Source organism: Hirundo rustica, chromosome 7 (assembly GCF_015227805.2).
Source record: "Hirundo rustica isolate bHirRus1 chromosome 7, bHirRus1.pri.v3, whole genome shotgun sequence".
In the NCBI taxonomy this organism is placed as follows: Eukaryota; Metazoa; Chordata; class Aves; order Passeriformes; family Hirundinidae; genus Hirundo; species Hirundo rustica.
Window position 1 is genome coordinate 18,152,753 of NC_053456.1, and position 27,079 is coordinate 18,179,831.

General features: G+C 35.7%; 1 protein-coding gene across 1 annotated transcript in view; it reads left to right on the forward strand.

Annotated features, from left to right (window-relative positions):
- The window catches only part of LOC120754883 (sodium channel protein type 2 subunit alpha), a 75,938-nt gene that overhangs the window by 18,540 nt on the left and 30,319 nt on the right, over positions 1–27,079 (forward strand). Inside the window, exons 2-15 of the mRNA XM_058421246.1 lie at positions 1,800–2,118; positions 5,185–5,302; positions 7,809–7,899; positions 9,523–9,651; positions 10,331–10,422; positions 11,356–11,628; positions 15,546–15,609; positions 16,170–16,311; positions 17,109–17,315; positions 18,773–19,063; positions 22,220–22,600; positions 23,558–23,690; positions 25,354–25,592; positions 26,453–26,626. Coding sequence (XP_058277229.1) covers positions 1,852–2,118; positions 5,185–5,302; positions 7,809–7,899; positions 9,523–9,651; positions 10,331–10,422; positions 11,356–11,628; positions 15,546–15,609; positions 16,170–16,311; positions 17,109–17,315; positions 18,773–19,063; positions 22,220–22,600; positions 23,558–23,690; positions 25,354–25,592; positions 26,453–26,626 — 2,601 coding nt within the window. The 5' untranslated portion in view covers positions 1,800–1,851. The remainder of the gene's footprint in view (positions 1–1,799; positions 2,119–5,184; positions 5,303–7,808; positions 7,900–9,522; positions 9,652–10,330; positions 10,423–11,355; positions 11,629–15,545; positions 15,610–16,169; positions 16,312–17,108; positions 17,316–18,772; positions 19,064–22,219; positions 22,601–23,557; positions 23,691–25,353; positions 25,593–26,452; positions 26,627–27,079) is intronic.

Genomic DNA, 27,079 nt, shown 5'->3' on the forward strand with positions numbered 1-27,079 from the left:
AAAAATTCTTTACCATTTCTGAGAAGAATTTATGAGTATATATCAGTACCATCTACTGGCAATAAGAGTTACAGCACTTAGTAGGCTTGCACAGGAAATGTCAGACCTTACTTCAATAACCAGGATCCTTCAGCAGGAAGTTAGGTGTGGTCTGTAAAAGGAGAATTAAAAAAAAAAAAAAAAAAAAAAAAAAAAAAAAAAAAAAAAAAAGGCATGATGGAATTTTAACTGCAGTCTTCCCTGGTGCCATTCCAAACGCACATAACTGGAAGATTCTTCACTGGTAATGAATTTTTAATTGTCTCCTGCAGTATTAAAACAGAATTATGCTGCCTTTTTTTTTTTTTTTTTTTTTTCCTTCTGTAATAAGAAATGCAATTTAACAGGATTCTGCTGCAGGACCACTTTCATTTTCCTAATGAATCCTTCTGCTTCTGGTAGTCAGTGCAGCTTCCAGCAGCAGTTTGGAACAGACCGTCCATGACAGAATGCACCAGGTGCATTTGCCTGCAGTGGAAGAGCATGCTCACTGGGAGACCTGCAGGAGTTGGGATGTGTGTGGATGTTTGTGTAGGTGTAAGTGGCTGTGTGCATATGGTTGAAAAGGAGGAGAAAGCAGCATGTTGCAGCTTATTTAACAGCCCTCAAAAATATTAATTTGTTGCGTCTCTGCTGGAGTGTGTGCACTAAACAAGACAGTAAAATAGGATCAGGCTGATTGTATTCAAATTGTTGTATCATTTTAATCTGATAATTGTTTCTGGGTATATTGTCTTACTCAGAATTTGTTACTTTATTGCATTTGCTGTATTTTTAACAGTCTTACTCAGAAGGATGCTTGAGAAAAATTCTTGTAGGCTACAGCAGATATCCTGTTTGCAATTTCAGATCAAAGAATTTGCATTGGGAATATTTTCCACTTGTTCTTTTTAACTGAACTGCCTGGAGACATTAGGAAGAGATGGTCCTGCTCTTGCTAGTGAAATCTGTGAAATATATATACAATTGTTATGATATCAGACATAAAAGATCTAAGTGCAGTATATAATGATTAAAAACCAGTTTTATTTAATTCAGCAATTCTTCCAGTGCACAGTGTGTTGCCAGGCAGGGGATCTGAATACAGGTGCTTGTGCCTGATCCTTGTTTCCTGAGCTGGCAGTTTGGCAAAGGCAGCATATTTATACTCAAAGAGAAGGAGCATCTTGTATTGCTTTCAGCTGATCCTTCTGGCCTTACGAGGTAATAGTGGATTCCAAGAGTCATTTCTGGTCCATATAGCTAGAGGGAGGACTGGTCCAACATGCAGCTTTCAGGATAATAAGGAGCTACATTGTCTGGTGTCTCACTCCTCCACACTGAACCAAATACTTCAGAACTGTTGATACCTCACACTGAATGTAGTGGGAAATATCTCCTACTTTATTCACAGGAATGGATAACATTACCCTTGATAAAGGCAAAAGATGTTATTGTATTGTATGTGACTTTTTTATCAGCCTGTAGAATTGACAATCTATTGGTACAAGCACTAAGTGAACTTTAAACTAAATGTTTTAAGAATTGATACCTCTGAGACAACTCTAAGAGGCAAGCTGCAAAGGAAAGTGGTTTGTCTTGAAATAAAACAAATTTAAAAATTCACTTCACAGCAGCCTCCTCTTGGATGATAATTAATGAATTTAGCAAGATTTCCCAAGCAAAATTCTCTGAAGGTGTATTACTTTACATTTTCTGTAGCTGTGTTGCTCTAAATTTTTTCTGTGTTTTTTTTTTTTTTTTTATATATATATTTTTAGCACTTTTTTGTGAGAGAGGCTAAACAGTAATTAAGAGGTGCAGGATGAAAAGATGGCACAATCAGTGCTGGTACCACCAGGACCCGACAGCTTCCGCTATTTCACAAGAGAATCACTTGCAGCTATTGAACAGCGTATCAATGAAGAGAAAGCTACAAAATCCAAACAAGAACGCAAAGATGATGATGATGAAGATGGCCCGAAACCAAACAGTGACTTGGAGGCAGGAAAGACACTGCCATTTATTTATGGTGACATACCTCCAGGAATGGTGTCCGAGCCCTTGGAAGACCTGGACCCATATTATATCAATAAAAAAGTGAGTGTGTTGTATATTTCTATCAGAATTTAAGAAGAATAAATAACCAAAAACCCTTCAAAGGCTTAGTATTTCTATTATTTTTGACCTAGAGCTTCCATATAATCATTCCCCCAACAGCTGATGTGATTGGCAGAAATCTCCACTCTAAAAACAGAAATTAATAATGCAAGTTTGTGGGACCTTCTAGATTAGTAGAGATGCACTTAATTTTTATTTTTTTTTTAATAAACCTGGCATTTTATTAAAACTTGTAATTTTCCGTGTTTTGCAAACAGGAGAATTGAAGTAGTAGCACAGGGATTATCTTTAGAATAATTACTAATGGCTGTGTTATCGTTGTGAAAGGAGCAGGTCTTCAATACGAAATCCATCTCAAAGTTAGCTACACATCTCACTAGATTTCTTCACTGTTGTGGAAAGTTTAGGTTGCATTCTCTTGTCACTGGGAAGGATAGGGAAGTATGTAAAGGTAATTTCTCAGGATGTGATAATGATCATCCTGATCCATATTTACTCTGTAGAGGCATCATATATTCAAGTTAGTCTGAGTGAAATTTTTTTTAATCCAGTTCTATTTTGTTCTATGACTGTTTTCAAAGAGGAGGTTTTAAAAGAGAGACATAAATAAAGAGGAAGTAGCAATTGTACTTGGAGTGTTGACAGAATGTTACATAATTAAAAAAATATTTTTACGGATATGTTAATTAAAAAAAACCAAATTCACATATTTTCTTTGATTTAAAGTAAGAACAACTGCTGTGGCCAGCACAAAAGTGTTGAACTTTAGACTACTGTCCAGATGGCCTTGGGTTTCCTCCAGATTTTCAGTCCCTTTGATTTTGGCATCATATGTATTGCAGTCTCATTCTACTAGTAAAGAAGAAATTTTTTTTTTTTACTGTTTTCATAATTTTTTTCTCCTGCTTTCTTTTCTTTCCTGTGGAAACTAGCTAGCTAACAAAAACAAGTGAATTAAAAAACAAAATCCATGAAAGTGAAGAAACTGCTTCAAAGAAAAATGAAGAAAAACTCCAAGAATTGTTATGATTCAAACTCAGACTAAGAAAAAATGCAAGTGAAGATATTTCCTGCAGGAATTAGGGGTATGCCTCATCAGTAATATGTTGAAACAATAGCAATATAGGCATACCATGAGGAGTTAAGTGGAACAGCTCAAAAAAAAAAAAAAAAAAAAAAAAATCAATTGTGCCTCAAGTGTTTGTTGCAGAATTTCTAAAACTGAATTCACATATGGAGGATCGTGAGTTAAATTTGAAAACAAGGTTTTCAATTATTATCAAGTTTTGCTCCCTTTACTCAAGTGATTTACCCTGTTGAAGTCTGCAAGGCAAATAGAATTTGGGTCAAAGTACTGATTCCTTTCCACATTCTGTAGTAGTGAAAATCTAAATTCAATGCCAGAAATCCTAAAGTTAGAGCATGTATCATCATGCTTTGGAAACTCGAAGAGTAATTCTGCATTTAAGTGAGGACCTGAAGTAAAATCCTGCTGAATTGCTTGTTCCTGATTGAGCAATGCATAGCAGTTGTCATGATCTTTTCCACAAAAGCATTGTGGTTCCCAACAGGAGAAGCAAGACTTCAAGCTGCATGTTGCAATCATAATTTCTCCTATTATTTTTCTTAGCATTCTTTTTATATTTTTGGACATCATTTTTTTTGGGTCAGGCTCCATTTTCATTTTTTAATGTAACTTGATGAGTCAGCATAGCACAAATGCTACTTCATCAGAGGTTTTGTCAGAGTAAAGGGAACAGAAAGCAAAAGAACTCAGATTATTAGAAGTCCTGTTTTCATTAACTCCAGAACTAATATAAGAGAATTGAAAAATCTTCATAGAAAAGAGCATGTTACGGACTCCTGTACAATAAAATATTGAAGTGCAGTTTGAGAATCACTAAGTATGGGAGAATGCAAATGTTAAGTTTGGAAGCACTGATTTTTACAATTTATAATTTATTATTTCAGGCAGGGAGAGGCATTTTGGTTTCAGCTGCTCTATTTGCCACACCTGCTCAGAAAGTAGAGCATAATCTTGACAAATGCTGCCCTCTGATTTCAGTTGAGGCAGATGATGGCTGCTGGCAGTGTTCCAGGTTTGCAAGTTTTATGTGCCCTTTGGGCTTCCTAGGACTGCCACAATGCTGTCTAGATCCACTTCCTTTCAAAAAGCATGAACTTTCATCCATGTGTAGAAAGAAGAGATGATGGAAATAGACAGAACTTTTCCCCAGATGCCTGGGAATCAACATAATTTTTAAAGAAACTTTACAGGTTTTATTTTTTATTTCTTGAATTTTAAAAACACCGTTGCATTTAAAAATGCTTTTTTAAATGTTGGTAATATACATGAGTCATTGCTGAAACTGTGGAGAGACAGTAAAAAAACCATGGATATAGTGAATAGAGTGAATTCTGTATTAGGTGAAAGTAAAGTATGACAAGGGAAATAGATTTGCAGGTACAGAACTATCACAAACAATAGTTGAGAAGGGGAGAAATACATTACTCTCATAATATAGTAAGAATTGAATATATTAGTGTTATGTTCAAAAATGGTTATTAAACACTCTTGATTCCCATATTTTCATGATCACTTGAAACTTAGATCACTTTCAGTTACTTTTGTCTTAGTACTTTGATTTGATAATTTATGCTGTTTATTTGATTTAGGGATTGAAGTTGAAGTTTTAATGGGTCTCATTTTGGTTAGAGTTACACACCTCAGTGTATATATTATACCGTAAAAAAAGTATGCTCATTCTTCAAGTATTGCCTACATTACTTTTATACTTGTCCCTGTTTACTAGCTAGCAATATCAAGATTACTTATGATTTCTAAACAGATTCATTTAAGTGTTCATTTAATTGTATTCATAGTAATTGGCTGGACTTTACAATTTGGAGACTGGACAAGGGGATTTTATCAATGAAGAAAGAGCATATTGACCAAATATGATTAATGATGAAATTAAAATGATTCAGGGTTTGTAACTTGATATCATCTAAATGCTATTTTTCATTCTGTTTTTCTTTTTCCAGACCTTTATAGTATTGAATAAAGGGAAGGCAATATTCCGATTCAGTGCCACCTCTGCCCTGTACATGTTAACTCCTTTCAATCCTCTTAGAAAAATAGCTATTAAGATTTTGGTACATTCATATCCTTTTCAAGTGGTTTGTGTAAAACTGTAATGAATGAAATGTTACTTAGTATTTAAATCAGTCTCTGGCACATGTCCCAGGATCAATATGATCTGTAGTACTTTGTCCCTCTTCTCTCTACTATTTCTGTATTCTGTTCTTTTTCTCATTCTCTTTTTATATTTCTGTTCATTGCTGGATCCTAATATAGTAATACCAGAAGCTAGACAACCAGTCATCGTCGTTTAGAATTTCTGTGTCTTCTTCCTTCCCCCACATAATTTTTCCTTCCCTCTTATTTTTTCTGTAATCATCACATCTTTTTTCATCTTTTCCCCTCCTCCACATTTTTCATAAACTGCAGATATATTGCTCAGAATATTTCAGTTCTTCCCTGACTCTGTGTATTAAAATCAAATCTTTGATCCCAGTTCTGTACTTGTATGAGTATTTAGTGAAAATATGGTTTCATTATTCCTTTTCATTTTCTGATTCAGATAACACTTACAGAAAGATAGATTCATAAAACAGCTTAGGTTTCTTGTTTTGTTGTACATTCTCGGTCCTGTGTGTATCTCACCTGTCTGATTTATTTCTTGATCATTACTGCATTATACACTTGTAAGTCTATAGATGTTTTAATTTCAGTCTTCAAGAAGGTAATGAGATTTCCATATTGCAGGTAGAGATTTGAAAAGCTAAATTATAATTACTTAACTATTATTTTGTCTTTTTCATTGTTTTAATAGCTGACTATAGTAGGCCTCCCACTGCTCTGATCCCAGATACCAATATAAGCAATGAGGACATTGACTTCAGAAAGCCAACTTAGTAACAAGGAACAAATACAAATGTTTGCACACTTGTATTTATGGAAGTCTAACATAAGCACACTGAAAGTAGTTTTGTGCTAGGATTGCATATAGGGATCCTAAGATTATGAAGACTAAATCTTGAAAGGACTTTTTTCAGTCTTGGTATACTGGAAGACTGATGACTACAGCAGTTGGTATGTGTTAGATGTTGTTATCAATGGTTAGCCTACAAATGACTTCCAAAATAATCATGATACTACACAGCCTGTTTCCAATTTTCTTGCTACAGCTGCCACTACAAATAATTATTTTTCAGTTATATGACACTCTTTACCATATTCTGGAGCATTATTGAGTTATGGGGAGTAATAGAAGATTGTGGGACTGAGCTGGTGGTGAAGAGATAGTCACCAAAGTCAGAATGCTAAAAATTGTTTAAATTTATGGTTAGGTATATTATAGATATTTTTCCACTAATGAAAGCATAGTGAGGATTTGCAACTCTAAGTGGACATTTCATTAGAAAGGATTTTGAAAGCTTATGTAAAGTACAGCCTGGTCAAACACTTGTAATGTGTTTTTTTAATGTTTCAAAAAAATGTTTATTTCTCTTTTGCTCTGTTCATAAGTGAATTACATAAAGAGAAGTGGAGAAAGGATTTTAAATGTATTCATTGCACAGAAACCCCAAAGAATTGTTGAATGTAATGCTACATTTTTATGACAGCTCAGAAGGTAGAGGTGTCATTATCCCTTGAAGGTTTTTTAATTAATGTAGACATGCAAAGAAAAGGTTTTGAGGGGAACCTCACTGTACTTCTCACCCATTATATTCTGATTTCTATTTAGGAGCACCACATGAACCTACAGCTGTTCTCAAACTCGAGCTTTGTCCTCTCTGTAGCTTTAGGTGTTGGTGCCATCATGTGGGCGTTTCGTGGTTCATCTGCATGATTTTCATTTTGGTGGTTGTATTTTTTTTGTATCTTATAAGAATGTCAGCACTTCTGAGAGTAAAAGGTAGTAGCTTTAGAGTGGATCTGTTCAAATATATGAAATTACTTAAGACTTGGGCCTGTTCTGGGGTTCTATTTGGAATTCTTTTTTGAGAATCATGTGTGCCTTCTCTTCCCAACAGCATTTATATTACAAAAGTCATATATAAAACAAACAGCAATGAAATACTTTTCTCACTAAGATTTCCCTATGTTCTCTCCTACTATGTGGCAGCTGGCTTTAGGTGTATCATAGTGATAAGGAAAACTGTTGATACATGTCTAATTTTATGATCAAACATTAAAGTGAAGAAAATGGATTTTTCATTGCTTTGCATGCGTGAAGCAGATCAGATTTGTCTAGCTCATCTAAAATATATACTTTTTGTGTTATTCCATGAAATTAGAAGCTAATGCTTCAAAATGTTGACATTTTTGTTCAATAAGAAAAAATAATTTAGAGTTGGAGCACTTTTCAAAATACTTTTCAGATTTTCTAATTTTTTGTGCATGTGGGGTTTTTTTGGTGGGTTTTTTTTTGGTGGTTTTTTTTTAGCTAGAAAACTTCAACATATTCAGGGCTTTTCCCCAGCTATTAAAAGAGCAGTGGAGGGATAGTTAGCTCCTGATAGTGAAAATCTACCAAAGCAGTGTGTTATTTGATACTCTTTTAATGAGATTTTCTGGCTTACATTCCTTAACTCTTAGCCTACATTATTCAGCATGCTTATCATGTGCACTATTTTGACCAACTGCGTATTTATGACTATGAGTAACCCTCCAGACTGGACAAAGAATGTAGAGTAAGTTAAATGGATTTTCTCTGAATAATGTCCAGTAATCAGAAATAAACTACTGTAAATTGTATTATGATGGCTTCCACTGGCAGCAACTACCTTGCTGGACATCCTTTCAACGCCTATTCTGATGCTATTTCCTTTGCTGTAACATTAAATACATATAATTGCCTCGTGACAAGTAATGTCCTTCCTCTGTTTGCAGTACTAGATGGAAAATGTAAGAAAAGCTTTTCTAATGATCATACAGAAAAAGTGAATTATAATTATTTTTGACTGTGTTCTGTCACATCTGTGCAAGAATGCAGGGAAATGTAGTTTTTCATCTCTGTTGCAATACCTGTTACAGATAAAGGAATCATCTTATAGATGGCTGTGTTGATCACAGTGCAACTTTCTCTTACCAAAACCAATCTAACAATGGAAAACTTGTATGCAAAATAAGCTCTTAAAAAAGTATTGAAATGGTTAGCTAATCATTGGTGCAAGATGATGCCAGCTTGGCTGATTGGTCCAGTACAATGTCAGCTGCAAGATACACAATGACAGTTCCAAAGCTGCGGGCCAGGGTGTGAAACACTGTTCTTGGTGCTTCCTTTCTGCTGCTTCTTCATTCCTTACTGCTTGGGATGTTTCATACCTCTTTAATCTTCAGAAATCAAAAGTGAAATCATAGAGCTATTAAGATCAACAAAGACATTCTCATTTTGAGTTCAGTGTGAGCATCTATGTATTCAGGATATCTAGCATGTAGTAAATATTTATGATAAAGATTTATTGCTTGAATATTTCTGCATGTGCCATTTAGAGTTAGAAACGCATGTCGTCATCTGTGGACTTAAGTTCTGCAGGAAATAAATTTTTTAGTAATTGAACAGAAAACTTTCCCATTGGAAAACTGTTTTCAGGTTAGCTCAGTTAGAGTAAGCTTTTTAAGCAGTTTAATTCCTTTCCATTAAAGATATAAATTAAACTAAATTTCAGGATGACATCACTTGGCCACAAGATTGAAATTACTCAGAATGCCAGAATTAAATATTTTTTCAATTCACATTTCAACTACATTTTTTCATCAAAATGAATACCTGAATTTTATTGGCATTTGTTAATAATTTTTGTTGTTCTTGCATTTGATTCCAGTATTAAATCTGTCTTGCTGAAGGTGAAGTACAGGATATACCTACTCTGTAACAGTTACAGAGGAATGAGGACTGATGCGGGTTGGCACTTGCCAACTCTTGGGACTAAACAACATTTCAGCATAAAAAATAACATTGAAGAAAGGAATTTTTAGCCTGAAAGTTACTTCTAAAATCCTAACATAATCCATCTGTGTGTTTTGTTATAACATGGAATAAGACTGGACATAAACATGCACCAATGAAGTAACTGTGAATTTTGCATCTGTCTTACTGCATAGATTGTAGAAGTTGAATTTAACATGTGGGTTATCAGTCTTCTAAGCCTAATTTCATTCCTCTTTCCTTAGGGTATAAATTATGTAGATTTTAAAGTCGGTTGTAACTACCATTATTTCTTAAAGAGAAGAAAATGAGAATAAAACAACCAGAGAGCATAAACTGCAAAAATAACGTGATCTATAAACTCTGTCTTGCATATTTTTCTCAGATACACATTCACTGGAATTTATACCTTTGAATCACTTATTAAAATTCTTGCAAGGGGCTTCTGTTTAGAAGATTTTACGTTTCTCCGAGACCCATGGAATTGGCTAGATTTCACTGTCATTACATTTGCGTAAGTCTTCTACTTATTTTTTTTAATAAAAATTCTTTCTGGTAGCATGAGATTAGTGACTAAAAATTGCCTCATATCTTGTCAGCCAGAATATCTGGAGCCTGGACTTCCTGCAGTTTCAATATGTTTCTTCTACCTCTTTTACTCATTTTAGTACTTCTAGCCAAGCATGTGCTGCGGAGGCCAGCATGGTGTGCCAGCCCATTAGGACTGTGAATGCCATCACCCTGAACTGTTCATATCCTGTCTCCTTTCTGCATCCCAGAATTAAAGGAATCCTTTTGACTTCCTGCTAATAGCTGACCAGATTAGTTTTCAAACAATCAAGTCAATGTGGTTTTTCATGATAAAACTTAATTTAATTTTATGGCCAGAAGCCCATTTGTAACACAGGCAAAATACAGTGAACAGTGAAAAGGTCTTGCTCAAAGACCCAAGCAAATAGAATAAAATCTGCCTCAATTCTGAGTAATTGTGATTTAATCCTACAGGTATGTAACAGAATTTGTAAACCTAGGCAATGTTTCAGCTCTTCGAACTTTCAGAGTATTGAGAGCTTTGAAAACTATTTCTGTAATTCCAGGTAAGAAGTAGTTGGTGTAAGGTGTTAGGCCCCTCGTATCTCCAACTGTTATTTGTGTGCTGTCATTGTGTTTGTGTGTGAACTCCCCTATTACAGATATGTGACAGAGTTTGTGGACCTGGGCAATGTCTCAGCGTTGAGAACATTCAGAGTTCTCCGAGCTTTGAAAACAATATCAGTCATTCCAGGTGAGAGCAAGGTTAAACACCGAGGCTGACTTTTGTTCTACAAAGGCTGTACTCACGTTTTCAAAGCATAAGCCTTGTTTGGTACGCATTGTCAACAAACCAAAAAAGCAGGAGTCAAGACATGTAATTTATTTAAATTGATTCTTGCTTGTATTAGTTGTATTTTCTTCTCAAAAAAAAAAAAAATATATATATATATAAAAAATTTTTTTAAAAAGTAAAAAAAAAAATCAGCCTTTGAGTTTAACAAATTCTTGCATGAGATATTTGCAGTAAACAGCCTATGTGATTTGCATCTTATAACATCAAGCTTTCCTTTACATGTTTTAAATATAAGTTAATTTTAAGCTTTCATACTGATGCAAATTTTCTCATTTATTGAAGGCACTTGATATAGCAACTTAATTCAGTTTTAAATTATGTCAAAAAAATTAAACACTAAAGGTTAGCATGAGCTGTGCATGGGGTATCGTTCTAAAGATGTCTTTCTTCTCCAAACCACGACCCCTCATATATTACAAGATTATTATGATATCATTTCAATGTGCACGTATAATGTCCTTACAATGGGGTTGCATTATTATAGAGTACATTGCAAAAGTTCATAAAAGAAAGGTTTGGGCAAGAAGCATCAGCAAAAGCAAAAAATGCTATTCTATGCAGGGTTGAGATATAGCATGAATAATAAAATCACTTGTTTTGGCATAAATAATGTGTTTGGTATTATCTACTTCTTATTTTTGTACACTATAAAATAAGTATAAACTTACATCTTTTCATTCATCTTCCCAAATAATAAGGCTTCTCTTTAAAATTATTATGTCACAAATTACTAGTCTTTTTGCATGAAATCTTTATCAGGAAAAAAAATCACATGAATTTTTGTGTTTACTATCTATTTAACATCATAATAAAAATCTTATCTCTTTGCAGGCCTGAAGACTATAGTGGGAGCCCTGATTCAGTCTGTGAAGAAGCTCTCAGATGTGATGATCCTGACTGTGTTTTGTCTGAGTGTATTTGCACTGATAGGGCTGCAGCTGTTCATGGGCAACCTGAGGAATAAATGCCTGCAGTGGCCTCCAGACAATTCTACTTTCGAAACAACTGTTATTTCCATCTTTAATAGCTCTATAGGTGAAAATGGTACATTTATTAATGCAACAATGACAACATTTAACTGGGATGAATACATCGAAGACAAAAGTAAGAGTTAATAATATCATCTACTGCATTGATTTTCTGGTATTGATTAAAACACATTTGAGAACATCAATATCTTTCCCTTGCCTTTAAAAGTGTGTAATATGGCCATGAAACTTAAAACTACTCATTTTTTCTCTAGTAAATAAAGGCACAGTCATTGTATAATTTAACACTCATAATATTGTACTGGGTAGCAAAATATCTTTTTCTTTCACTGAAAATGACTTTTAGAGTAAAACTACATTGCAGCATAAACCAGAAATTTCCGTGCCAGCTTCAAGCCTCCTGAAATAGTGTGACAGCCCTAACATGGGATCTCAAATGTAATAGCTAGGTTAGTGCAAGATGGTGCCTAATATCATAAGCCCACATCTGAACATCAGGTAGCCCAAGAATCCTGCCAGAGCGTGTAATTGTAGCTATGTCGTTCCTTCTGGAGCTGGGTGAGTGGCTCTGTACCACGCTCCCTTGCACAGCACAGACACTTTTAAGAGAATACTGGTGGTTTACCTCAAGATTCTTTCCGGCAAAGTAAGAACTAGATTCCATGTTTCTGTCTTTTAATTTGTTTCTTAACTTCGAAAGATTAAGAAATGAGCACTTTTTTCTCTTTTGTACCTCATAATACAAGATTTCCACCATTTTAGGTAGTTAATGTTAGTACAGTTCAACAAAACGTGTTTAAAAATTCAAATAGAACAACTCTGAATGTATCTATTGTACACTGCTATTCTGTCTTTCATAACAGTATTGTTAGTCTCTCCCATTTATCTGTTCTCCCCTTTCTATTTATTTTAGTGTATTTAGTATATTTAGTGTATTCATTATTAGGTGTAATAGGTTTTTTAGTAAAGTCTATATATATATTTTAACTAATGACAATATCAATGAAAGTTAGGAAACTTCAGTTTAAGAACTAAATGCTTTTGGATCCAAGTCTCATTGCCTTATAATCTTTTAATATACTTATCATCTCAGCATGCTTGAAATATACAAATGTCATGCAGAAATATTGGATGATAAAGTATTCTTAAAGCCATCTGAAGAACAGATTCCATTCCATTCCCCTTTAGTCATTTCTGGCACTATGTCACACAAATAGAAAGAGTTTTTTTCTAAATATCTGACCTACAATTTCCGAATTTCTGACTGAAGATATTACTACATCTTCTGTGGACTTAGAAATAAGATAATCATAGACTTCTTTGTATTAGTCTTTATACTGGTTAAAAACTCTTATCCTCTACATTTCTGGTCTTTCCTAAGCCAAGCAATCCTATTTTCTGTTTTGCATTTTCGGGGTTCTTTTTTCTTTTTTTCAAGCTTTCCAGTTATTCTGGCATTTTTTTTCTTGTTGTTGTTTTTATTTTGCCTTTTTTTAATTAGTTCTTGTTTGCATGGGGTTTTTTGAGATCCTCAAATCGGGTGGTAACTCCTCTAGCAATTACTTCTAATTTGTATAATTGCCTCATTGCCATAAATGCAACATTCCTATTGACACATTTCAAAATAACCTCATTTTTATGTCAGCACTGTATTGTTGATTCACATACAATTTGTATTTTGTGGCAGTTATTGCATCTTTTTGTACAGTAGTGGCTGCAGCCACATCCTGGTATCTTGTATTTACGTATTTAATTTCACCCTGTCAAGTGCAGCATTTTCCACTTGTCTCTATTGAAATAAATCCAATTGCTTTTGGACAAACTTTTCAACTTGTAAAGGTCATTCTAAATTTCAAATACCTTTTCTCCTAGCATTATGCATTTTTTTCTATTGTTTTGTGTCTCGAGTTGGTAATGAAACTTGCTAGAAAGCCATGTCTGGCCCAGATGCCTGGGAGATCTTCAGAGAGATGCTCTTATGAGTTGACATTGCATCACTGCAATTGCTCTCTGAGGACCTTTTTCAAGTATTTTGTGATATTTCCAGCCAGAACATAGCTCCTTTATTTGTGTCTGGGAGTGTCATGTAGGACTTGTACCTATGACTGTTCTGTTATTAAGCTGGCAGGAGATAGGAATAGTTTTGTATACGGCATATTTTGTTCAAACTCATATTTACTATTTTTCATTACTTTGTCATTATTATTTTTTGTATTTAAAAAAAATCATATTTGTTTTCCAAAGTAGTGGAGCTGTGCCACATAAGAATCTGAATTAGGCCCACAGACAGTTGTGCAAGCTCTTCATGGAGCCTGTCTGTATCTTTAAACTTCTTTTTAAGTAGGGGCCAGACTCTGTGATCACCAGAATGTCTGAAAATGCACTGATTTCTTATATGATATCTGAGACTAGAATTGCAGATATATAAATTATGGACATAAATTCACTCTCTCTTTAAAATAAGCAGATTTTATGCTGTCTCTATCGTATGGTGGTGACAGAGTAGAAGCAGTCAGTAGGAACTGGTTGCAATTCCCTGCTTGTCTGTTTAGCATTAACCCTCAGTTCGTTCATGCCAGCTAAGCTAGTCCGTGCCAGCTGGCAGTGAATCTCATGGAACCATCTGCTTCCTGAGAACAGCCAGAACATACCTAGTTCTGGCAACTATAGCTTAATGTGCCACCTGACCCAAAAATCTCCATTAGAGATTCCCATTTTACCCTAAGAATCACAAACTAGGAATGGATGGCAAAATGTGTTTTCCCCTTCTGTTGCAAAGAAAGAAAAATAAAATAAAATAGAAGAGTGTATTGGGGGCTTTTAGGCCTTCTGTCTCTTTAAATTATATTTTACCTCATCTTAATAGTTAGCCTAAATGTTCAAGTACATTCCCCTGCTACAGAATTTTGTGTATTGGTTTTGTATAAGGTACAATAAATGCTTGGTTTCTTCCCCAGCTGCTCAAATCAAGATCCATTTAGAAATTTCTTGAGCACATTGTGTTATCGCAGAATCAATGGGGTTGGAAAAGACCTTTGAGATCATCTAGCCCAACCTATGACTAACACCACCTTGTCGACTAGACTATGGCACTAGACATGACATGGAGTATCACATCCAGGCTTTCCTTAAACACCTCCAGGGACAGTGACTCCACCACCTCCCTGGGCAGTCCATGCCAATGCCCAGTCACCCTTTCCATGAGGAAATTGTTCCGTATGTCCAAACTAAACCTTTGCTGGCACAGCTTAAGGCTGTGTCCTCTCATCCTGTCACGGGGTGCCTGGGAGAAGAGGCTGACCCACCCCTGGCTATATCCTCCTTCCAGGGAATTGCAGAGAGTGACAAGGCCTCCCCTGACCCTCCTCTTCTCCAGGTTAACCACCCCCAGCTCCCTCAGCTGCTCCTCACTGGACTTGTGCTCCACACCCTTCACCAGCTTCATTGCCCTTCCCTGGACACGCTCCAGCACCTCAATGTCCTTTCTGAACTGAGGGGCCCAGAACTGGGCACAGCACTCGAGCTGTGACCTCACCGGTGCTGAATACAAGGGAAAAAATCTCATCCCCAATATTTCATGTTTTATTCAAGGAATACTTGGAGAAAATAATATGTAATTGATAATTATAAATGAATAGTACTAAATGTTATGTATCAAAATGCACGAATGAAGGTACAGAATTGCCCTCATCCTTTGCCTCATTTTCCTGGTACTTTTTTTATTTGCTAAGATGCACAATTTGGTATGCCACCCCTTGTATCTTATAATTTGGTTAGTTTGCTAAAAATTAACTGCATAACTATTTTCTAAAGAAAGGCTAACTTGAAGATTCTGTAGAAAGTAATTTTCCTGTCAAAACAATACTTGCCATGCTTTTTTCATTCCTAACCACTATATATTGCAGTTGAACAGTTTGTTAACTGCTATTTTCTTTCAATTGTAAAAGTCTATAAAATTGCTCAATTTTCATTAGGCATAGATATTATCTTTCTCATCACATTTTTGAATTTTTTTTTTTTTTTTTTAAACAGGTCACTTCTACTTCTTGGAAGGACAAAATGATGCACTGCTGTGTGGCAATAGCTCAGATGCAGGGTAAGAAAATTATCACCACTTTTCATTATGCATCAAAGAAAAATAATTAGTTACTTAGAATAGCTCAGGTAGTCAACTTTAATATGAAGTTTGCTGTAGAGTTGCAGATTACTGGTGTTTTGCATTTGAAGCTATACCTAAATACAACCATCTCTGTGATTTGAATTTACACAGGCACTTCCATCAGCCTCTTACGCTACTTTTGAACAGTAACCACATGAATGATCTGTGCATAAATGTTGCTGTCAGCTTTCTAACAACTGTTTATCAGCCATGCTACTTGATGTTTTTCTCTTGTCCTGATGGAGATGTGTTATGACAAATTGTGGGGAAGGGTAGAATACTATTAGTTATATTATTAAAGCATTGAAATATTATTCGGAAGTGGAAATAAAAAGTGAAAAATAATAAGCTATATATTTTTATCTTAGGTATGTAGAATAACATTTTGCTTGTTCATCATTTCATTAGCAACTGGTACTCCTGAACAATTTTGTTTTACTGCAGCATATCGTAATGTAGAGTAGTTGTTAAAAATAGCATTTCCTCTTCTTTTGTAGTCAATGCCCAGAAGGATATATATGTGTGAAAGCTGGTAGAAACCCCAACTATGGCTACACAAGTTTTGATACATTCAGTTGGGCATTCTTGTCACTGTTTCGATTGATGACTCAGGACTTTTGGGAGAATCTTTACCAGCTGGTGAGGACTTACTAAAACAAACGGCACCATCACCAATACCATTACTACATAGTACTTGCATAGTTATTTTCATTCACTTGTCCCTAAGGCCTTTGGAACAAAAATCATCTTTAATTTCATATATGTAAACTTGTCTAAAACAATAAGGCCCTTATTAATGATTGGGGTTCCCATTTGCTTCTTAAATACATTATAAGGAATAGTTGGCATTTATGAAGATGGTTAAGTTCGCATTTATGAAGATTGTTTGTTTATTTAAATTAATAAATAAATTTAAGTTGTTAAAGTTTCTTACCCGAACATGCTTTAAGTAGATGCAATGTTAAATTGATTTGCAGTCTAGTAAAAATATGTTTTGTTTGCAAAGGTTGCATCTTGTCCCTGAATTATGCATATCCTTACCTGAAGGACTGTAATTTTCTCCACTGTAACATTTTGTATAATGCACTATTTTTGTTGCAGTGTAGTTTGGGATTGAAGAAACAGGAAGGTAAGGTGCTGATCAGTGGCCCCCCCCTACAGTTAAATCTAAATGCTGTCATGTACATGTATAGATTCTTATTGGTATAAGTTCTGAACTATTCAGAATTGGATTTACCTTGACAAGAATAGACACAAAACTTTTTCATATGTATTCAGGATATAATATTATTTCTATAAGGAAAAAGTAACTAAATAATCTTGTGCTAACATAAATAAATCTTATAACATATTTCTAAATTATAACACAGAGGCTAACTTATTATGCAACAGTAGTTAAAGTCTGTTTAAAAGGTGTGTTATCTCTTTTCCTCCAGACTCTGCGTGCTGCTGGGAAGACATACATGATATTTTTTGTTTTGGTCATTTTCCTGGGTTCTTTCTACCTGATCAACTTGATCCTGGCTGTGGTTGCCATGGCCTACGAAGAACAAAATCAAGCAACAATGGAAGAAGCAGAGCAGAAAGAGGCAGAATTTCAGCAAATGCTGGAGCAACTTAAAAAGCAACAGGAAGAAGCTCAGGTATCCGTGTAAAGTAAAATTCCTTCTTTCATTCAGGACCGCGAACAGATGCTTTAGGTCCACATATAAGAATACTTTTATCCCCTACTCCTAACAGTATATTTCTTTGTCTCATAAACTCCTTCATATTGTAAACAATCTCTAATGTTTTCCATTGCTGGAAAACTGTTTTCCATTGCTGATTTGAGTGAGCTGGTTCATTTTGTGACATAAATAATAATAATCAACAAGCTAAAGCACTGGATTTTCAAATTGGAGGTGGAAATTAACTCTTTACTGGAGCACTTGAACAAGTCGCCCAGAGTGCTTGTGGAGATAATCAAACGCCATCTGGATGTGGTCCTTGGACAACTTGCTTTAGGTGACCCTGTCTGCTGGAGAGGTGGACACTATGACCTCCAGAGGTTCCCTTCCAACCTCAACCACTCTGTGATTGTCTGAAATGGAGGTGGAGATGTGGGGGAAAAAAAATACAGAGTAATTGTGTTTATATAAGTAACAGAAGCAAAACTGTTGTAGGTTTTTGGCTTTTTCTACTCCCTGCCCATCTCTCACAGCAGAAAGGCATAGCTTTCCATTTTGAAAGAGAATCGGAAAAAGTAGAGAAATGAAGAAAACCCTTCTGTGGTACAAATGTAGTGACTACATACTGCTTTGAAGTTCCTTTTCATTTTTTGAAGGCTCTCAAATCTTTAATAGAAAAATTTATAATGTCTGCTTGGCATGTGGCCACATAGAGCAGAAGTTGAACTCTGTCTTCCATATAAGCACATGACTGTAGTCAGCAGTCAGGGTTTTTTGTTTCATTGGTTAATTGCTATCTGTTGGGGGGAATTGTGGGAATTTTTTGTAGTTGTTTTGGGGGGTTTTGTTGTTTGTTTGTTTGTTTGTTTGTTTTTTCCATAGCTTGTAAATAAATGTTAGTAAAATGCTCCATATGTTTTGAAAATCAAACAGCAACCAGTATGTAATAGTGTGTAGTTTAACACAAATCTCTGATTATTATTTGCAAAACTGAGATATCAACATTACATAAGATCTTTTGTGGACTAGGGAGTATTAAAAACTGATCAAAATGTCAGAAAGTGTTGCTTCCTGTTAACAGGGATTTTGCCACTTGTTTGAGCCTTGATTCTTTATTTTTACATAGTAATTCAGATGAAAAATTCATTGCAACATATTGGTTCAATCTGAAACAGATGCTTTTTAACTTGGTTTTTTGTCAGTACAGTTTTCCCTTGGGTTACTCTTGCTCCTGGTTTATGGAGCATGGTAAATTACAGTTCTTGTGGTATTTCACAAATTATACTTCTTATGATATGTTGGGTTTGTGAAGTGGAAACATAGCTTGTATTTAAAAATAATATTTTTTTTAAGAGTGGCAATAAATTTGAAATAGTGAGTGGTGTATATATTTGTATAAAAGCTGTAAATTGCACATGTGCTTGTATGTATAGGCGGCGGCAGCAGCTGCAGCAGCTGACTCAAGAGATTATAGTGGAGTAGGTGGAATAGGTGGATTCTCCGAAAGTTCTTCTGAGGCATCAAAACTGAGCTCAAAGAGTGCTAAAGAGAGAAGAAATAGAAGAAAGAAAAAAAAGCAAAAAGAACAGTCTGAAGGCGAGGAGAAGGATGGGGAAGAATTTCACAAATCTGCATCAGAGGACAGCATCAAAAAGAAAGGTTTCCGATTTTCCATTGAGGGGAATAGATTGACGTATGAAAAGAGATTCTCTTCCCCACACCAGGTACCATAGTATTATTACCTCTTCAACACCTTTTTTTGTCTACTCATCATATAAAGAAAGCCCTGTATGGCAGTTTGGTTAATTCTTGCAAGATACCACAGATTCCTTAATATCGTAAATCAAAGACTAACCAAGTAAAAACTTGCAGCCAAATATGAAACTGTAAGAATTTGAGAGATTTTGGTTTTACTCTGAATTCATGTGTGAAAAATCAAAATTACATATTTTAATCATTATGAGCTGTATTTCAAGCTTAATTTAGAAATTTAATTAATGTCTTAATTAAAATGGACCTATCTCCCCACCAAGTTGGATGTATTCTGCATGATGAGTAGCTTCAAAACATGGTGCATACATACAAACTGTAATGTTTCAAATGAGAAGACTATTAAAATTTGGGATGCAAACACATCAATAGAAATTACATTAATGCTTGTGTGAAATTTGAGAAATTAATTGATGTGAGACCATTAATTGTATTATTTTTAAAAAGATGGAAATGTGTGTGGCAATGTGTCTTTGCATGTGTTCTCTTACATTGAAACACCAGTGACTCAGAGTGCCATCTGCACCTCCCATCCAGACATTTATTTCATTTGATGGTATTCTAATGTTATCTCCTACAGTTTTCAAAGCTCCTCTTCATTTGCCCACTTCTCACTCTCCCCTTAGCACTGCAATTCCAGATCTTGCATACATTCTCTCCCTTTTCTGCCCCTTTTTGTGCCTCAATATGCTTCTTCCTTTTATCTCCACCTTCTCAATTTTCCCTGGTCTTTACGACTTGCTTTCTCCCTCTTTTTAGTCATTATTACTAAACTCATTCCTGCCTTTTGAATCCTTCTCTATTTCTGGAAAGCCTGTTTCATCCCTTAATAAATCATGAGTGTTCATACTCTCTTCATGTATTGTTTTTCTCTGGCCTCCCATCCTCAAAGAAGCTCAGACTTGTTCATCCAATATTTTCTTACTAAGGACTTTCCTCCTTAGACCAGACTGTGATGGGAATATAGTTGCTGGCTTTCTGTTTCTGCCACTCCTTTCATTCACTTCCTAATGTATTTCCTTTATCAATAGTAATGCATCCTTCCCGCCATCCCACCTCCTTGGTCTGCCACTGTTTTATGTTGTTAACTGTCTAACTAATCTCTGTAAGGCTTCATTGCTGAATTTAGTTCATGATTCATTCTGTTCCTTATACAAATTTTGACACATGTCAATTGACTTCAACTTCATGTTGAAGATCCATATGATCCCCTCGGTGCATATTCTTGCCTACCTCTTCATTCAAACTGCAGTCTTATTCAACTGCAGCTCAATTCATCCATCTTGTAAGAAATTAAGCATTCCTCATATAACTTGTTCTTCTAACATTTTCATCTCCAAGTTCATTTACAGTTGTTTGACTATGATGGTCTAGAAATCACCTCCCCTCTGGTTTTCCAACCCTAGTTACTTTTCACTCTGGATTCTAACCACTAAACAGAAGTTCCAGTCACCAGTTTTTAATGCCATTTTCCTAGAGAAAACTCAGGCTTATATATCATCTTTGACTTCTTCCTTAGCATTTCATTTTCTTTTGATGTAAGTGACCATTTGATTCCTCTTGAAATCTTATTCTTCCTAACATTCATAACTTTGTCTCCTCTCGATTCTCCTGGTTTAGTTGTGCTTTAGATCCTTTCACCCCTTTGACAGTATTCCAAAGGATTCCCACAAGGCCTTTTGCTAGATCCTTTTCTCTCTCTTTTTATTTTATTTTATTTTATTTTTTTAAACTATATTCTGGACCCACAACTGTGAATCATTTTTGACTTGGACCTCTTTACTGCTGTATTCATCAAGAATGTTGTTGCAAAGAGCACTAACCTATCCCATTGCTTTTCTCTAATCTGCTAGTAAATATATTTACCTCAAGAATTTTTTTTTTTTTTAAATCATGAAACATATTGTACCTAAAGTTCCTCCCAACCCACCTTGTCTACTTACAGTAAACAAGTCCCAACTTTGACTGACCCAACCCAGCATTCATAACCTCCTGTTAAATTGTCAAACTAGTTTCTTTGAGCTCTTTCTGGTGTGCTGCCCTTCATGCTTGGAAGAAGCTCCCATGAGTTTTCACAAAACACTTCATTGCTTTCCTCAAATCCCTCTTTAAAACTCTCTTTTACCATGCTGCCTACAGAAAGCTTGACAGGGAAGTGACTTCAGGTGAGCTAAGATGACTGTTTATCATACTCATCAATTTTGCCTCTATGTATTCCCTCTCTTTTTGTATCCATCTGTTGTGTTACATTTAAATGATAAGTTCTTTGCGGAGTGCCTTTTTGTTCTGCATTTTGCAGTCCCTAGTACAGTGGAGCTCAGGTCCACAAAGATAAGTTGCAGAAGAGAAACAAAGACACTGCTTTGTTATGTATTATCCCTGCTGTTTGTAGAGGTCTTGGGTGAAATCAGATGCTAATACTTACCAATCAAGTCAAGGCAATTACTGATATGAATTAAAATTAAAAATGTGTATAACTGTAAGATTAGAACATTTTGACTCTGATACTGGAGATCCTCCAATAGCAGAATGCTGATGAAGATTAGCAAACCTGTTCATACAAAATTACAGACAAATCATTGCATATTCAGGATAGCTAAAACTTTAAAAAAGAACTAAGAAATCTATTATGGCCTACTTGACTAATATCTAAAAAGATATGTATGTTTTTTAAACTAGGCAGTAGGGGAACTACTTCTGTGTGCAGACTGAGTCACAGAAAATTTGCCTAAAATTTTATTTACTCAGCCTGTCATATGAATGCCAGCCTGGGGTAAAGAGTGTCTAGATATACTTATTCCGTTTATGAACACTTGGTAGTAAGAGAGGCAGAATAACAGAGGAAACAATTCTGTTGAGCAGTTTATTTTACTCTAATTAAACTGATTGATTTCATATATTCAAAGCAGTAAAATAACTAGTCTTTGTCTGTCACTTATGTGCTCTTTGTTTACTACCCAAAAGGGAGTGTAATAGCGGGGGGGGGGACTGTACCAGTTCATTTATTTGTAAATGACCTTACCCTTTAAGACATTGTGGATTTTCCCTCTGTATGAAAATGTTGTATTTTAAAAGATTTTCATCTGATAATTGTTTTTATTTACCTGCAGTCTTTGCTGAGCATTCGTGGCTCTCTGTTCTCACCAAGGCGCAACAGCAGAACAAGTCTTTTCAGCTTCAGAGGTCGAGCAAAGGATGTAGGATCAGAAAATGACTTTGCTGATGATGAGCACAGCACTTTTGAAGACAATGAGAGCAGAAGAGATTCTCTCTTTGTTCCTCATAGACACGGTGAACGGCGCAACAGTAACATTAGCCAGGCCAGCAGGTCATCCAGAACAGTACCTGCACTTCCAGCAAATGGGAAGATGCACAGCACTGTGGATTGCAATGGAGTAGTTTCTTTAGTTGGTGGGCCACCAGCTTTGACATCGCCTACGGGACAGCTTCTGCCAGAGGTGATGATTGATAAAGCAGCCACTGCTAGCAATGTAAGAAAGTCTGCAATAGCTCAGGCATGATGTTCTCTCCCTGTATTATCAGTCACTGTTTCCACAAAATGTAGTCACATGGCAATGATGCCCTTTCTGGCTGAGTTGTGAATGCTCCTTTCATGTATTCTCAACATAAGCCAAAGGAGAAAATTAAATTGTCCAGCTCTCGTTAGTTAAATATGTGAAAAAGCATGTGAATTGACTGGGAATTAGCAGAATAACTAGTAAACCATTGAATAAATTTAGTTTGTGTAGTCTTAACACTCATTGATTCATTATGCTTAGACTTAACTGGATGGTTCTGTACTTGTATATCAGAAAGGATATCAAAATGATAAAACATAAATTACATTTACTTAATGGAACATATTAAATGAGTATTTAGCTTCTTGCTGTCCGTACATGAAGCTTTTGTTGTTACCCTTGTAGTACAAATAACGAAGGTTGTGATAGTGTTCCTGTAATATAGCTAATTTTTCTATGTTTTTTTTTAATGTCAACATTATTAAATATTTCTTCATTTGTTTGAAAAATGTGCTAGGAAATTCATTGTTTATTCTAAATTAAGAGTTATCTTAAGAAAACCCACTTATGCTTAGTTCCTGTACTGCTAGCTGTGTGGGCTGTGCATTTTCATGTTTAGAAAAAGACTTCACTGCCTAAATAGAAAGATATTTACAGCACAGCTCATTAACAAGCATTGTGGAACATGTTTCTGTCTGAAATCTGCTTTAATATCTCAGCCCTGTTTCGGCAAAATACTTAAAAACATATTCTTCATGTTTGACTATTTGTTCTGTACAGAGCCAATCATACCTTCTCAGTTGTGGCGCCTCAGTATAACTGCAGCCTAGTGTGGGACAGCAGTGTTTTAAACCAGTAGAGCTCTGCAGTAGCTTACAGTGTTCTTAAATGTACGATCAATTAGCTATTTCATCAGTGTTTTATTTTCAGGGCACTACTACAGAAACTGACTTAAGAAAGAGACATTCTAGTTCTTACCATGTTCCTATGGACTACCTAACAGACCCTAGTGCAAGGCAAAGGGCAATGAGTATAGCCAGCATGCTTACAAACACAATGGAAGGTATGTAGCACAGATATTTTTGCATGACAGTGTCTTTAAAGTGCTATTAAACGTGTGATGCATTAAGCAGTAGCTATGTTTTAAAGCGGCTATTTCAGCCTAGAGGGTACAGACAAGACAAGATTTCTATATGGGGTTAGTGGTGGGATTCTCTGGTGGGGTTTTTTTGTTTGTTTGTTGGTTTTTGTTTGGTTGGTTGGTTGGTTGGTTTTATTTTTTAAGTTGGGACTGATAAGTTTGGAAAAAGAGTCAAGCTGGCAGCATACTGGAAGGTTTGAGGTAGAAGTAGCAAGTTTCCAATTTAAATGCAAGCAAAACATATTATGCAATGTAGTCTTTCTCTAGTGAAGTTATGTTTTGGGGTAAGCTCTTTTTAAGTTACTGAAATGGCTATGCTTCTTGCAGTAGAACAACCCCCTTCTACCAATTCAGTAGGCTTGCTGTTTAACAATGGAGGGATCATGTTCTTCTTTCTGTAAGGCTAAATACAATTACTTTGAATCATGGAATTAAGCAACTATTTGTAAGAAAGGGTGAAGCATTATTGTGAAGCTTAAATGACTAGGCCCAAAATAGAAAATTGGAAGGTAATAATGAGCAGTTGTGCACATGTGGGGCATAATGCTGCCTAAACACGTCTGACTTCAGGCTTGTTCCAAATGCTTATCTTTTGTGAGGAGATTTTAAAATATTTTATTGGAAGGGACTGTAAAGATCATTTAGTTCCAACCCCCCTGCCATGGACAGGAACACCTTCCACCTGATCAGATTTCTCAAAGCCCCGTCCAACCTGGCCTTGAACATGTCCAGGGATAGGGCATCTACAGCTTCCCTGGGCAACCTGTGCCAGGGCTTCATCACTGTCGCAGTAAAGAATTTTTGCCTACTCCCTAAACTGAAACTACCCTCTTTCTGTTTTAAGACTGTAAACCCTTACCCTATCACTCCACTCCCAGATAAAGGCTCCCTCTCCATCTTTCCTGCAGGCCCTTTATAAGTACTGGAAGGCTTCAATAAGGTCTCCTTGGAGCCTTCTCTTGTCTAGATAAGAGGCCCCAGTTCTCTCAGCCTGTCGTCACAGGCCGTGTGCTCTGGGCCCTGAATATCTTTGTGGCCTCTTCAGGCCTGCTCTTATGCTGGGAACCTGAGAGCTGAACACAGCACTCTATCTGGAGAAGAGGAAGAGAGCCCCTTCCCTCAGCCTGCTGGCCATGCTGCTTTTGATGCTGCCCAGGAGGATATTGTCCCTCTGGGATGTGACTGACATTGGTGGCTCACTCTCAATTTTTCAGCCACCAATAACCCCAAGCCTTTGTCTGCTGGGCTGCTTTCAATCCCCTTATCACCCAGCCTTATGACAAGTTTCTGAGACAAATTTCTCTTGTACATCCTATAATAGCATTAGCGTGTGAATGGTTCTTTTATCTACTAATCTTTAGTATAATTGTTTTGGGGGTTTTGGGGGGGGAGGGGTGGTTTGTTTTTTTTTTTTTAATAGTTTATATTGTCATTTCTTTTAACTGAAAGCAGTCTTAGTTTCAAAATATCAACACAGTTTATCAGCAGTGCCTTGGAAAACAGCATTTAGGCTTCAAGAAAATATCCAGGTGATTCTAGAATAGAGAAATCGGTTTAAAATATTATTTTTCATTTTTCTCTCTAGAACTGGAAGAATCCAGACAGAAATGTCCACCATGCTGGTATAAATTTGCTAACACTTGCTTGATTTGGGACTGCTGTACTCCCTGGCTGAAAGTCAAACATATTGTAAATTTGATTGTGATGGACCCATTTGTTGATCTGGCCATTACCATCTGCATCGTCCTGAACACCCTGTTCATGGCCATGGAGCACTACCCAATGACAGAACAGTTTAGTGGTGTGCTTTCAGTAGGAAACCTTGTAAGTCTTTCATGATGTGCCATGTATGTAAAATGCATTTTTCTTTCTTTTGTGACTTATGCACATTCATGTAAAAGAAAAAGTTGACTATTTAGCTCTCTGGGATCGTTGAACTTAAAGCTAAGTTGAATTTTTTAAGTTTTATCACTCTTGCTTTACAGAGTAAAGATCTACTGAGTCAGTATGCATTTTGATTTTTTAAATCTTCATCTCCTGTCATTGAAGCTCATTAAAGGCATTTTTTTTTCTTGATGGATAGTTACAAATCATAAGAACTTTCAGTTCCATTCCCACACCCATTCTGCTCCACACTAGCACCTCCTGAGGATCTGGGTGTTCAAGGAATTTTAGAGGGGAAAGACCCAGTAAGCATGATGTAAGGAAATGATGAAATGGAATTACCATGTCTTCCACAGGCCATCCTGAAGAAGAACAGTTCTGCTCAGCTTTCTGTATAATTTTTTTCTTAATAAAATAAGTTTATGACAGGAACAATACTCTTTATCCCTAGAAATAAAAAGGTGGTCTAAGGGCAAAGATGAGCTCTAAGGAGATAAAAATGAGCATTAAGATCAGATTATATTCTATGTATTGGCATACATACCTATTAGGAGGCTAGATAAAAACCGTGTTTTCCCATTTACCTCTTTTTTCTTTGGAACTTAAACATTGTGATGCATATGTAAGCTTCAAATATGAATTTTATTCCTAACCCCAGCGTATAGAAACATGGAGATGATATTCAGATTTATCATTAATTTCTTGCTGAAAATATAACTCAGCACATGCTGATACTATTTGTTTTACTTTTAAAATATTTTCTTCCTAAAGTGGAATAAGAAACTGTATTTTCCTTGCAGGTGTTCACTGGAATTTTCACAGCAGAAATGTTTCTCAAGATTATTGCCATGGATCCTTATTATTATTTTCAAGAGGGCTGGAATATTTTTGATGGTTTTATTGTGAGTCTTAGTTTAATGGAACTTGGCCTTGCAAATGTAGAAGGATTATCCGTCCTTCGATCATTCCGATTGGTAAATATACTATTTCAAATATGTTTCTATATTACATTTTTGTATTTGTTCATATATATTTTGTGCATTTTTCACTTGCAAATTAAATATTTGGCTGAGACAGAAGATCTTTTCAGAACTTACAAAATGCTAAATTGCATACTCACTAGATGGCATATAGATATTATGTCAAGATTGTTTTACATATTATCTTAGTAATGTCTATTTCTCCTTCAAGATATTGTCAGCATCACTTCTATTGTTGCCAAAAGTACGCTTAAAGGATTAACTTTTATAGTAGAAGTATTTCTTAGAGTCTTCTCCCTAGACGAGGGTGTAAAAAAATGCAAGAGCCACAGGGCCCTCACTACCTGTGACTGAAGACTAGTGAATTTCTTGGTAAATAATGGGTTAATTAATAAAAGCTTCTTGACAATTTTAGCTTATGGACTTCCATTACCAATTGCCTTTTTT